The sequence below is a fragment of the Triticum urartu genome, chromosome 3A (genome assembly GCF_056163025.1).
Source record: "Triticum urartu cultivar PI428250 chromosome 3A, HENAU_Tu73, whole genome shotgun sequence".
NCBI classification, from domain to species: domain Eukaryota; kingdom Viridiplantae; phylum Streptophyta; class Magnoliopsida; order Poales; family Poaceae; genus Triticum; species Triticum urartu.
The window spans coordinates 123,428,867-123,440,314 of record NC_141875.1 but is presented as its reverse complement, the minus strand read 5'-3'; the positions used below and the strand labels follow the sequence as shown (position 1 = coordinate 123,440,314).

Sequence of the window (11,448 nt, the reverse complement as noted above, 5' to 3'; positions counted from 1 at the left end):
GTTTCATTCAAATCATGCAAATTAGAGTCCAAAACAAAAGCAGAAGTGTTTGGAAGATTAGATACGACGGAGACATATCATAAGCGCAGAGATTCGGGCCCCTATCAGGGACCGGGTCGTGACAACCGACTACAACTTCCTGAGTCCAATAAAATTCACCCTGTCGTGCATGTATTGCTGTCGAAACTGGCCAAACCTCCAGAGGGACGGGTGCCTACATCAGATTCGTTGCAGTATGCTCATGTGTGCCCTGTCGCTGGTACGATTTGGAGGATGCACGAGGAAGCAGTTGAAGGTGGCCTGGAGCGGACTCCAGATGACAATGGCCACTTGGGAATGGGAAAGTGTGCTGTCTGAATTGTCCACGACTTGAGGACAAACCGTTTGCAAGAGGAGGGGAGTGCCATGACCCAGTGGGTCGTTGGGTTGTGCGAGTGTGGGTCGTGCCGTCCCCGACCCGTGTTGTATGGTATTTAGTTTGTTGTGTCGTGTGAGTGGGGATCAATGCATTGTAATGACTGAACCCCTCCTATCTCTCGGATCTGTATCTTCTTCCTCCCCATGTTAGCTCCTCTCTCTCTCTCTCTCTCTCTCTCTCTGAACCTCCATGTAGTTCTCTCAAACTCATATCCTCGTCATAGCAGGGAATGTTAGCATGCAATTAATACTCCTTTTCGGTTTATAAGTCTCAATTACACTACTCCATGTACTGTATGGAGAAAAAACTCACCAATCCATGTACTATAAGTTCTTGGTCATTTAGTGGTCATGCATGCATGTTGTGTAATTAATGCATCGGTATACACATTTTTTGAGAAAAATGAGAGTATTACTTAAGTACTTTTGCAAACTACGGAATTAATTCCACCATTCATCATCTACCTTGATTGAAGAGATTTTCAAATTAAGTCTTATAAATCGGAAAGAAGGGGGTATTAGGCTGGTCGTAATGGTAGTATCATAGCTAGTATCATACATGCCAACTAGACAATTTTGATGAGGTGTCATAGCATTAAATGAAGAAAGAGATGATGGAATATCATATCATGATACCGTATTATAATAAATGCTATGCTACTTTGTGTTATGCATGACAATAAATAGAATACTATATAATACTAATATATGATACTATGCATTAGAGAGGTAGTATCATATGCATGATACTAGTATATGATACTCCCCATTACAACCAGCCTTATATCTAATATAGGCGTCGGTGTTATCTATATAATTAATATCCTACATATACCAACATACAATTGATGTCTTATTTAATACGATTAATTGCACGCTAAACATACTGGGCGCGGATAAACACACTGCGCCCAGCAGTAAAAAAAGAGTTGCATGCGATTGTTGCGGAGAGGCTCTAAGATTGGCGGCAAGCAGTTGCTGACGAAAACTGAGCCCGATGATCTCGCATGCCTATGTGGCCGCAGCCGTTCAATTTGGCCAGGCCAGCGGTTGTTGCTCCTGGTATCGTGGCTCTTTTTCTCCTGCAACCTCGGAGGAGAAGAGAGAGACATCGAGCTTGTGTGTCATGTCAAAGCGGAGCGAGGATTAGGGCGGCAAATTAGGCGAGGAAAAAGAAACAAGATACGATCCCGGCCATCATCTCATCTCATCTCATCTCCCTCCTCTCCTCTCTCTCCGTGTCTAGTGAGTCTAGATCTCCCGCTCCCGAGTCCCCCGCGCCTGGCACCACTCGCCACTCGCTCGCACACTCTTCCCGGCTCCCGCGCACCTATATATACCCCGCGCATTGCGCCTCCGCCCCACACACAGCCGCGGGTTTCTTGATCCGGTAGGCTGCGCGGACCGTGCTGCGCCGCGCCGCGTTAGCGCTAGTCCCTTGTCCCCTGCCTCCTCGGGTTGCGGCACCGCCGGCCGCGCGCGCGTCCCCGGCCGGCCTCATCTCCCCTCTCCGGCCGGTCGTTCTGTTGCGCCTCTGCTGGCCGCGCTCTCTCCCGTCCCGGCCATGGGTCCGTGATGCGGTCCCATACATTTGGTGGTGTGGTGGCTTCTCGCGTTCCGTGAGGCGCACGCGGGGACGGGAGGAGGAGCCGGGCGCTCGGTTGGCTCGGCGCGGCGAGATGGTGCAGGAGCCGAGCAACAGCAGCAGCCACCACCTGCAGCAGCAGCTGGCCAAGTACGGCGGCGGGATCGGGACCGGCAACGGCAACGGCGCGGCCACCGGCGTGGCGCGGGCGTCGAGGAAGAACAAGCCCAAGAAGATCCCGCAGCGCGGCCTCGGCGTGGCGCAGCTCGAGAAGCTCCGCATCGAGGAGCAGAAGAAGATGGGAGGAGGCCCCTCCGCGGCCACGCCGTCGTCGCACGCGCTCAACGGCGGGGCCCTATGCCACCTCCCCACGCCCGCGCTGCTCCATCATCCGCCGCCGGCGCCCCCGCTCAGCGCCCTGTCGAGGCCGGCCGCCGCGGAGCACTGCGGCTTCCCGCCGGCGCTCTGGAGCCCGGCGGATCCGGCGAAGCACCCCTACAAGAGAAGCCTGTGCCCGCAGCCTCCACTCCCAATGGTACGTGCCTGCCCTCCCCACGGGCCGCAGCCTCCACTCCACGTCACGGCACGGCGTATGCATGTACTATGCACGAACGAAGTCTCAAACTTACGCAAATCTTTCGCCGACCAGGTGAGCACGGGCCTGTCCCTGACGGCGCCGTCGAGCCACCCAACAGAGCCCCCTTCAAACCAAATGTACAGCAGCAGCAGGAGGAGCAGCGCGGCGGCGCCGGCGCCGACGGAAGACGAGAGGGTACGTATATATCTCTCACGCCGCTCCCGTGATGAACTTGAACTTGCCTGTGATGGATGGTCGCTAAATGTGGATTCGGGTAGAGTGTAGGAACCGGCCGGCGTGGATAGGTCCTGGCCCTTCATGTTCGAGGGGATGACCCCATTCACGACGACGAGCAAAGCCTTCCCCCCTCCTCCGTTGCCGCCGTTCGCCGTCAGGACGGCGAGCGATTCCGGGATGGCCGATGTCACTCCTGACCTGAGCAGATACGAGTTCAGAGCGACCAATTATTTCAGGTAGATTGCAGTTTTAGCTCACCGTCTCAGTTTTATCAAAGTTTAAATTCCTGCCTCTGTTTGCTCCTCATATTCCGGGCAAGTTGTTTCACTGCATTGTTATTTCCAGAATGGTAGTAACTGTTCTTGTAACTTGTATCCTGCAGTTACTCCTATCCATCCCAATTACCACTAAAAATTACAGCTTCATTCCGTGTTGAATTTACCTGATAAAAAGCTAAGAAACGCATAACATGTTTATCATATATATATTTATTACCATGAAGAAAGTATTAGTACATTTTGGCACAATTTGTTTTGATACCAACCTAGTGTTCTTGGAGTATATAGTCTGTTTGTTTCTCACCTTCATCTGTGCGGTGCAGCAGTGCAAGTGCGTACCCAAGTTGTTCAGACTGGACACCACCGGAGTTCGGTCACGGCAAGGATGCCGGCCGTAGCAGAAACGCCGGCTTGCTCACCCTGAGCTCCCGGCCTCCACACCTCATGAAGCAGCCTCATGTGGTGCCATCAATGCACATCCCGGAGTACAGCGACTTCAGTGCCAGCGCGATGCCACCCCAGGCAAGTGAAACGCCATGCTCTTCTGAACCCTGTAAATTGTGTGAGCTAGATTTGACTCCAACTGATGAAATCGTTCTGATCAGCTGGGGAGCGTTTCAGCTTCGTCATCATCGTCGTCCCTGCCATTCTACAACTTCCTCCCGATCGGGCCGGTCCACCGGGAGAGAGCCCCGAGCGAGCGGAGGGCCGACGTGTCGGAAGGGGAAATCGACTTGGAGCTGAAGCTATGGAAGGGCTGATCAAATCTGCAATGAACATTTAGGAGGTTGTGGAGAAAGCTAAGAGAGACAGATGTGTTCAAGTAGTAACATCAGATTGTATCAAACAGCTGCTTTCTAGGAGATGTTTTCACTGTCAATAAGTCTTCTGGTGACATGGTTAATTTACCTAGCAACTAGTAGTATGTTATTTCTGACGAAGTGAAGTAGAGCAGCAGTGTGCATGATGGAAGCAGGAAGCTTTTATGTATGGTCCAGGTAAGCTGGTGCCAAATGTAGCAGAAACTCAACAGAAAAGTGTGAGATGGGTAGATGTTGCCGGCAGCGGAAAGGAGAGCATGTGCAAAGGATGGGCATCACTTCACAGCTAGCTGCTTGTGGGGCCTCTCCCGTGCAGATCTAGCAAGTGTCACAATGAAATTTTTCTCACTACACACATGACAAAGCGGTGTGCCAAGAAATGCTACTCCATAAATCATCATACCAAGAGCAAAATGCAGATTAGATTCCACCGTGGTTTTCGATTTCAGTTTCAGAAAAGTTTCAGCACCAACCGAAATCACCGAAATTCAGTGAATTTCAGTGATTTCGGTTTGCGTTTCGGCCGGGCCAAAATATTCACTTGAATCCAATTAAAATTTTGAAACTTTTGAAAATATTTGAATTCTTGTGTACTACTGAAATTGCTAATATTTTGGCCAGAACATACATATTTCAGTGCCAGCTGATGAATTTCATCAAAATCTCACTGAAAGTGAAAGCCATGAATTCCACCAATGGATAAAATAGGTTAATCTCAGCTCATTTCTAGCATGTAGCTCCCAATATCCTCCATATAACACACAGAAACGCTACACCCAGATGGGACCTTAAAGATAGATTCAGGGATACACAATGCACACCATGGATATGAACACAATAAACACCTCGAAGTCTAGACATATAAATTACAATGAGTCAAAAATCACGACAGGATCAAACACAAATGTGCGTGCAGAAGCATGAGCCTATGACCAGCCGAAGACGAAGTCAAGGACGTAGACGACGGCGAGTGTCAGAGGGTACAGCAGGTACGCCACCAGGCAGGTCCAGAGCGGGAAGCTGGTCCGGAAGCTTGTGAAGAGGCCCATGATGACACAGACGAGCAGGATGACGAGCACCTCCGAGGAGAAGTCCCACGTCAGCTCCCTGAAGTAGATGAGCGCTAAGAACACGCCCAGGCACAGTGTGTTGTTCATGGTCACACCGCCGTACACCTGCAAGCGAATTTGTCGTTAAGTTTACCGAAGGATGCTTACAAGCTAAGGAGTTTTACTGTGTCTTGCAGTGATGTACCTCCGAGAAAGTAAGGGAGCAAGTCCTCTGCTTCTTCCTGCTGGCGAAGATGATGGCCGAGACAGCCTCGCTGGAATTGGTTGCCAGCGGGAGGCCGATGAACGAGACAAAGAAGGACGGGATGTGTGTGGCGTTAGAGAAGTTGTGGACAGCATCAACGAGCGGGTCTGCAAATGCGGCACAAATGGTAGCACCGAGAATCAGGTACCCCACGGCTTTGGCAATGCACCAGCCAGGGTTCTCGACGCTCTCCACTGCCTCGTCAGATCTGTCGACCAACTGGTCATGCTCCTCCCTGGTTCTCTGCAGAATTCAGACAACTCGGTAAGTGTCCACCTCTTTGATGTCCATGTTATGCTACTATATAAAGTTTTTTTTTGTGTTTCCCTGAAAATGTGTGCTCTGTATCGTTAATCCACTTCTGAGCCCAGGCTCAGCTGCACCCGTGCTGACGGAAAAAACTCAAAACAAGGCTCTGTATCTATTTCTGTTTACAGGGATCGGAAGTAAATAAACTTACAGCGTGGTAGTCGTTGACAAACTTATTAGAGTAGGCACCACTAGCCGCCACTTTTTGCTTCGCCTCATTAAGCCATGTTTTCATTCCCGCGACAAACTCATCCTCCTCCACAGTGTCATTGCCTGAAGTATCAAAGTCGTCCATGATCTTATCGACTGCATCATTCTTGTCAAAGTCAATCTCATCAAAGTTGATCCCGATAATAAGCGCATGTAGCTCTGCTCGTGACAGGTTACGGCTGTCATCATTGTCAATCTTGTGGAACAGCCTGGGGGTGAGCATAGACAAGGTTTCATATATCATGCTCATGAATGCTGTGTTGTTTGAATGTCGAAAATAGTTATATACTTTAAGAAACTCACTTTCTTATGACGTTTTCATTAGGTGAGCCGTCATCGTTAAGCATCCGGCCCAGTGCTTGCTTTTGGGCATGCTGTAGGATCCCAGAGATCACATGCTTGTGCTTTGCGTATGCGAGCTTCCTCTTCTGAACCCAAGGCTGGAAAACCTGATGCAAAATGTTGAATCTAACACTGTCAAAATTTATTCTAATCTTGCCACCATTTGCAGCCTCCTAAAAACGAAACTGCCTGAATTTTTACCTGATACAGGCAGTAGGCGAGTACAAGTGAGAACGATGCAATTAGGGCCAGCAAGATGGCCAGGCGCTCCCCATGGTGAGTATACAACATTTTCGGGAACTGAGCAATGACAAAGGGAATAACAGAAATGGCCATGATTCGTGCTGCATAGCTGGTCTGCACATCAGTTGTAATGCCAGAGCCTGCAAAAGGGTGCGGTCATATCAACATTGTTAAATAATTGAGACAAAAACTGACCAAGCATGAGAAATCTGCCAGACTGCAGTAACAACAACATGCATACAGGGCGACAACTTACCACTCAAGCTGAAGCCCTTAGTGTCAGTTGAATCAATAGCAACACCGTCTTCCCCAACATCACACTTGCCAACAACAACACAAGTTCCCCAAAGCAGGGTGAGAAGAAAGACGGTCGAACCAGCAAGCAGCCCCATCCCAATGAGGACCTGACTTTGTGCGGTCTCTTTAGTCCCAGAGAGACCAGATACTGTTAACAGAACAGAACAAACAGATCAGAATTATGTGTGAACGTGTGCATTAAGCACGTTCTGCATAGAGCTGAATAATCATAGAGCAGTAAAATTAAATAGTTTCATGACACTAGCATATGGACCATCATAACTCTGCTGTGAGCAGAGCATCAGAAACAGTAAATGATGTTTCCATCACACAAAAATGTTTTCTACCACTTAAAACACAAGAAGAAAAAGTTACTACAGTAAGCTAGTCTTTGAAGTGAACACAGAAGTACACAATTTATTAAGAGAGACCAGAAGAAAAAGAAACAGAATGAGGCTTAAATGTTAATGATGTTGAATTTAGAAGTGACCAAATATACTAGTTATGTGGATCACATTGATAATAATGTAGTAAATTGGCAGCTGTGATATTATGTTATATAAAGCATGTTGTGTGCTTGTTTAAAATCTGTTTTCATGTCTTTGTAATAGCCTTAATAACGTACTCCCTCGGTCCGAAAAAGCTTGTCCCTCAAATGAATGTATCTAGCACCAAGTTAGTGCTAGATACATTCATTTGAGGGACAAGCTTGGGACAAGTTTTTTTGGACAGAGGGAGTATATAACAACTTATTATTCTTAATTTTGAGCAATTACTACATAAGCAAAATTGTTTCACCAGGGAACTTCGCCTTTGATAAATTAGGTCCTTTCTGATACATGATGTGTTATTGTCGGTAACCAAGATATCACGTGAGGATTAAGGTAATGCATCATGAACCCGGTAATAAAATTTTATAAGTGGTCTGTCTGATGCTAATTTCAGAAGCAGTGTACCAAAAGGCAATTTTCAACGAATTCCAACTGCAAATTAAAAACTCGTCGGGATGTAAAATTCTAAGGAAAAATAAGAGGGGCGCACAAGAAACCCACAAGGTGCCAAAAATGCATTGCAACTCAAAACCTACAGACAAAAAATCGTGCTGTGGAAAATGGTATGCACTCATCAGGAAGATGGATAATATTAATAATAAGCTCATTTATAATAATTTTCTGCTAAAAATAATAATTTGTTTATCGTTGCTTCGAAAATGCATCAACAATTCATCTAGATGATCCACATGATGTACCATCCCACAATATCACGAAACAATTAACTGTAAGATGTTAGCTGACTAACTGACCGACTAATAGAACACCTTTCGCATATACTAGTGATGATACATACACCTACCCATCACCAAGACACCGAAGACTGATCAGCGAACTAATTGGCGATATGGTTCCTTTTTCCCACAATATTTCAAAAGCTATTGTCAAAGAATCACTGTTATTACCATACAAAAATACTGATCAAAGGCAATAAAACCCCACAAAATTAGAGAGAAAAGCAGCTCGAAGCCATCGGCCAATCCTTTATGTGCAGTGGACAAAGAAAAGGTAAATTATGCAGACAAGATAACAAGAAAAGATCAAGAACAGAAAGTGGGGAAAGTCAAAAGGCCAGCGACGACAGGTACTGGTGAAAGTTAAATATAAGCTAATAAACCGACAGATTCCAGAGAAAGCAGGGCATAATTTGCAAACACTGTTTGTCCGTAGGCTTGGGTGGTTGGTTGGGGCTTAAGTTTGGTTATTATAAATTACCAATTGAAAGGACTCCAAATAGATGCGTCAAATAGGCTACTTTTGGGTTAATCCATACATGTGCCAACGAAAAGAACAAGCTGATGAGATCAGCAAGAGAAATCGGGCTACTGCACAAGCCGCCCAAGGTCTACCAATGGGGGTCATACAGCTTATCATGCTCTGATCCAATCAGATCAAACCAGATGGTTCAGATCTGAAACAAATCAAGAACCGAGGAGCGCGAACATAAACGGGAGGAATTGCTTTTTACTCTTCAATCTGTTCTCAACAAGGATTTACTCTTCCGGTAAAATACCACTACTATTTCTAAAGATCAGCTCGGTAGTTGCTTGAAGAGCAAATCATTCTGTCCTTGGGAGCGAGCTAGTTGCTTTTTGGGGAACACACGTAAGAATTGCTTTATGAAGCCGTAGGCTTGAACGAGCTGCGAAGGTAGAATTTAAGCAAGGAAGCAGGGCGAGCGTACCGAGCACGAGGAGCGCGTCGGGGAGGGCGCCGAGGATGGGGAGGAGGAGGCCGCCGACGAGGCCAGGGCCCATGATCTCCAGCAGCAGCTCACTGCCGGCCGACAGGAACGTGGCCGCCTTGAACATGAGGAACCCGTAGGTGAGCACCAGGAACATGTTCCCGAACACGGTGGTGGTGCACGGGAGGAAGCCGTACGTCTGCTCGCACTCCTCGGCCGCGGCGGTGGCCGGCGAGGAGGAGTTGAGGCGGATGGCGGCCGAGGACAGCGGAGACGCGAGGACGGAGGAGGACGGGGTGGCCGGCATGCCGTCGGAGATGAGGCGGCCATAGGCGGCGACGGCGAGGAGGGAGACGAGGAAGGGGACGAGCGGGAAGGAGCGGCGCGGCCGGCGAATCGCCATTGCGACGGGGGTGGTGGGGGCGGGAGCGGGGCGGAGCGCGGTAGTGCTGGGGACTGCGGGTGGGTGCGCGTAGCCTTATATGGTGCGATCCGAGAGATATTTCAAAATTTTATTTTATTTCACCTTTTAGGAAGTTTCTATTTCTTTTTTTTCCTTCCCTTTTGGGATCCATGTGGCGGGAATAGAAGGGGCTGCTCGGGCCGGGAAGAGGCGGATCCTTCATCAAAGAATCCAACGCCATGATGCTATGGCAAGTTAAACCAAGCTAAAAGGTAAATATATTCCTTTATTAGGCAGTATTTTTGGAACTGTAAATATTCTTTCCTTAGCCGTAGTGTGCATCGAGCTGTTGTTACTGTTTTTTCCCAGTAATGTTAAATGGGGAACGTTTCTGGGAGGAGGTCTCACAGAACGTTCCCGCGCCGTCTGATAAAAATCATGCGGTGGCAGTTTTCTAGCGAAAAATGTCTATAATATACCAAAAACTTGCATTCTCTTATGAAGAAGATGTCATCCTTGTATAACTAAAATTGTTAATGAAAATGTTCACAAATGCCATACTTTTTAGTAAGTTAACCAAAAACACTTAAAATCACAAATGTTTTGGGGGGAATGCAACCCCCCAGCCCCCAAATCGACCACTGCCAATAATCTTGTCACGTCAACACACCGCTCCTTCTCCCCACCCTGTCTTTGTTTCTAAAATCGATTGCATTTAACCTATATTTTAAAATATAAAGCTCCAACATATGTCCTTACTCTTGCCATGATATGTTAGTAATGAAACAAAAGTAGAGATATGTTGTTCAACAATTTATTTTCTTGGACAAACGTCTTGATAGAACATGGGTATGCTTGAATCCAAATGTAGCATTGAACATGAGGATTGTTACAGACACAATGATGTTATTCTCCAACTCGCAAAAAACAAAAAGATTGAACTCTTCGACCCTTAGTACAAGCAAATTTTTTATATAGAACATGTAGCAATATATCAACTTGACAATAACACACCTGACTCGGCATAAAATTTGACAAAATGAGGCCCCGAGGGGATTATTATCTGGTTATGTACCTCATTAACCGTTTGATAGACAGTTGTAGAAGGTCATGTAAACCACAACTGCGATTACAAAAATGATACTAGTGGTAATCAGTAATGGTCTCCTCGCAAAAAAAAAAACAGTAATGGTCGTGCAGACCACCAACTCCACGCAAGCATTTTGGTCGCATCGCAAGTGCCAATGCAAACTGAGCACTTGCCGGATCAATCCTCTTGCGGCTGATTGGTCCAACGCGCCTGCATGTGAGATCACAAGTTCATTAAAAAAAAGCTCAGGTAGATCTGCTTGGCTACGGGTGATCCGATCCTTATACGTAGATCTACCGGCCAACATCAAGGCGGACCAACTTTTGTGTTTAGATGGTTAACCTCCAACTGCGACCCGTAAATTTTCTCCCGCGTCTGTTCCAAACTGTTCGTGGACAGTGGGACCAGTCAGCGAACACGAATGCGGAAAGCCATTATCCAACAGTAGCCGCATACATCTTGACAATAGTACGAATCAACTGGACGAATTTTGATATAAACACGACGGATTTCATTAAAACTAGAATAATTTGTACATAAAACCAGACGATATTTTACCCGATGAACTAAAACCCTTAAAATAAAACTCTAAACTGTCCTATATTTGACGGTGACCTCGTAGGCCATGTCAGGCTGGCCGGCGGCTCCTACGCCGTCATCGTCACCCGATACGTCGTGATCATCGGGCTTCGGGCGGCAGAAGATGGCTGCGTCGCGGCAGGGCTTCCTGACGGCCGTCTGACGCTTGCGGATGATCCTCTCCGCTTCCTCCTGCGCCGTGCACAGTGCGGCCGCGGCCACTAAGGACATGGGTTGTGGGAGAGGGCGGCGGTCATTGGAGGAGGCATCGTTGGCGGCGTCAATCTCGCTGAGAGACCATTCCTCGTCATACCTGGTCATCTCCCTGTCGAGGCGGCGGAGACGATGCTTGGCTATCTTCGACGTCGTCACGGAGCAGTCCAGGAACCAGGCGTACGCCAAGTCTAGGTCCGCTGCTATGTGTGGCGGCGGGACGGCGGAGTCCGCGTACTTGGACCAACGCCGACGTTGCGCCTGTCCCGCGGGACTGCTCCCTATCGGCGTACTCCTG

The 11,448-nt window shown here is 47.7% G+C and overlaps 2 protein-coding genes across 5 annotated transcripts; one reads left to right on the top strand and one right to left on the bottom strand.

Annotated features, from left to right (window-relative positions):
* The first annotated feature begins 1,259 nt into the window (after positions 1-1,259).
* LOC125543211 (uncharacterized) lies at positions 1,260-3,998 on the top strand. 4 transcript variants are annotated; one of them, XM_048706480.2, is made up of 5 exons: positions 1,271-2,537; positions 2,652-2,774; positions 2,865-3,052; positions 3,421-3,616; positions 3,700-3,998. In XM_048706480.2, the coding sequence occupies exons 1-5, from the start codon at positions 2,097-2,099 to the stop codon at positions 3,853-3,855; spliced, it is 1,104 nt and encodes a 367-aa protein (XP_048562437.2). In that variant the 5' UTR covers positions 1,271-2,096; the 3' UTR covers positions 3,856-3,998. The 4 variants fall into 4 exon arrangements, with proteins under 4 accessions (XP_087402722.1, XP_087402721.1, XP_048562437.2 ...); XM_048706479.2 differs by having other exon boundaries at positions 1,274-2,537; positions 3,418-3,616; XM_087546596.1 differs by having other exon boundaries at positions 1,260-2,537; positions 3,421-3,998.
* A 591-nt stretch (positions 3,999-4,589) lies between these two features.
* LOC125543210 (sodium/calcium exchanger NCL1) lies at positions 4,590-9,315 on the bottom strand. The gene is made up of 7 exons (XM_048706478.2): positions 8,866-9,315; positions 6,590-6,778; positions 6,292-6,473; positions 6,052-6,197; positions 5,690-5,957; positions 5,170-5,472; positions 4,590-5,090 (listed from the first exon to the last, which is right to left on the bottom strand). The coding sequence occupies exons 1-7, from the start codon at positions 9,266-9,268 to the stop codon at positions 4,842-4,844; spliced, it is 1,740 nt and encodes a 579-aa protein (XP_048562435.1). The 5' UTR covers positions 9,269-9,315; the 3' UTR covers positions 4,590-4,841.
* Positions 9,316-11,448: the final 2,133 nt, after the last annotated feature.

Excerpts from the sequence above, each read along its gene's own strand:
- LOC125543210 (XM_048706478.2), bottom strand. The coding sequence starts at position 9,268 with ATGGCGATTCGCCGGCCGCGCCGCTCCTTCCCGCTCGTCCCCTTCCTC. Across the intron at positions 6,779-8,865 it reads CGACGCGCTCCTCGTGCTCG|TATCTGGTCTCTCTGGGACT; the intron begins GTACGCTCGCCC and ends TTCTGTTAACAG. Across the intron at positions 5,473-5,689 it reads TTGTCAACGACTACCACGCT|AGAACCAGGGAGGAGCATGA; the intron begins GTAAGTTTATTT and ends TGAATTCTGCAG.
- LOC125543211 (XM_087546595.1), top strand. The coding sequence starts at position 2,097 with ATGGTGCAGGAGCCGAGCAACAGCAGCAGCCACCACCTGCAGCAGCAG. Across the intron at positions 2,775-2,864 it reads CGCCGACGGAAGACGAGAGG|GAACCGGCCGGCGTGGATAG; the intron begins GTACGTATATAT and ends GGTAGAGTGTAG. Across the intron at positions 3,053-3,417 it reads AGAGCGACCAATTATTTCAG|CAGTGCAAGTGCGTACCCAA; the intron begins GTAGATTGCAGT and ends TGTGCGGTGCAG.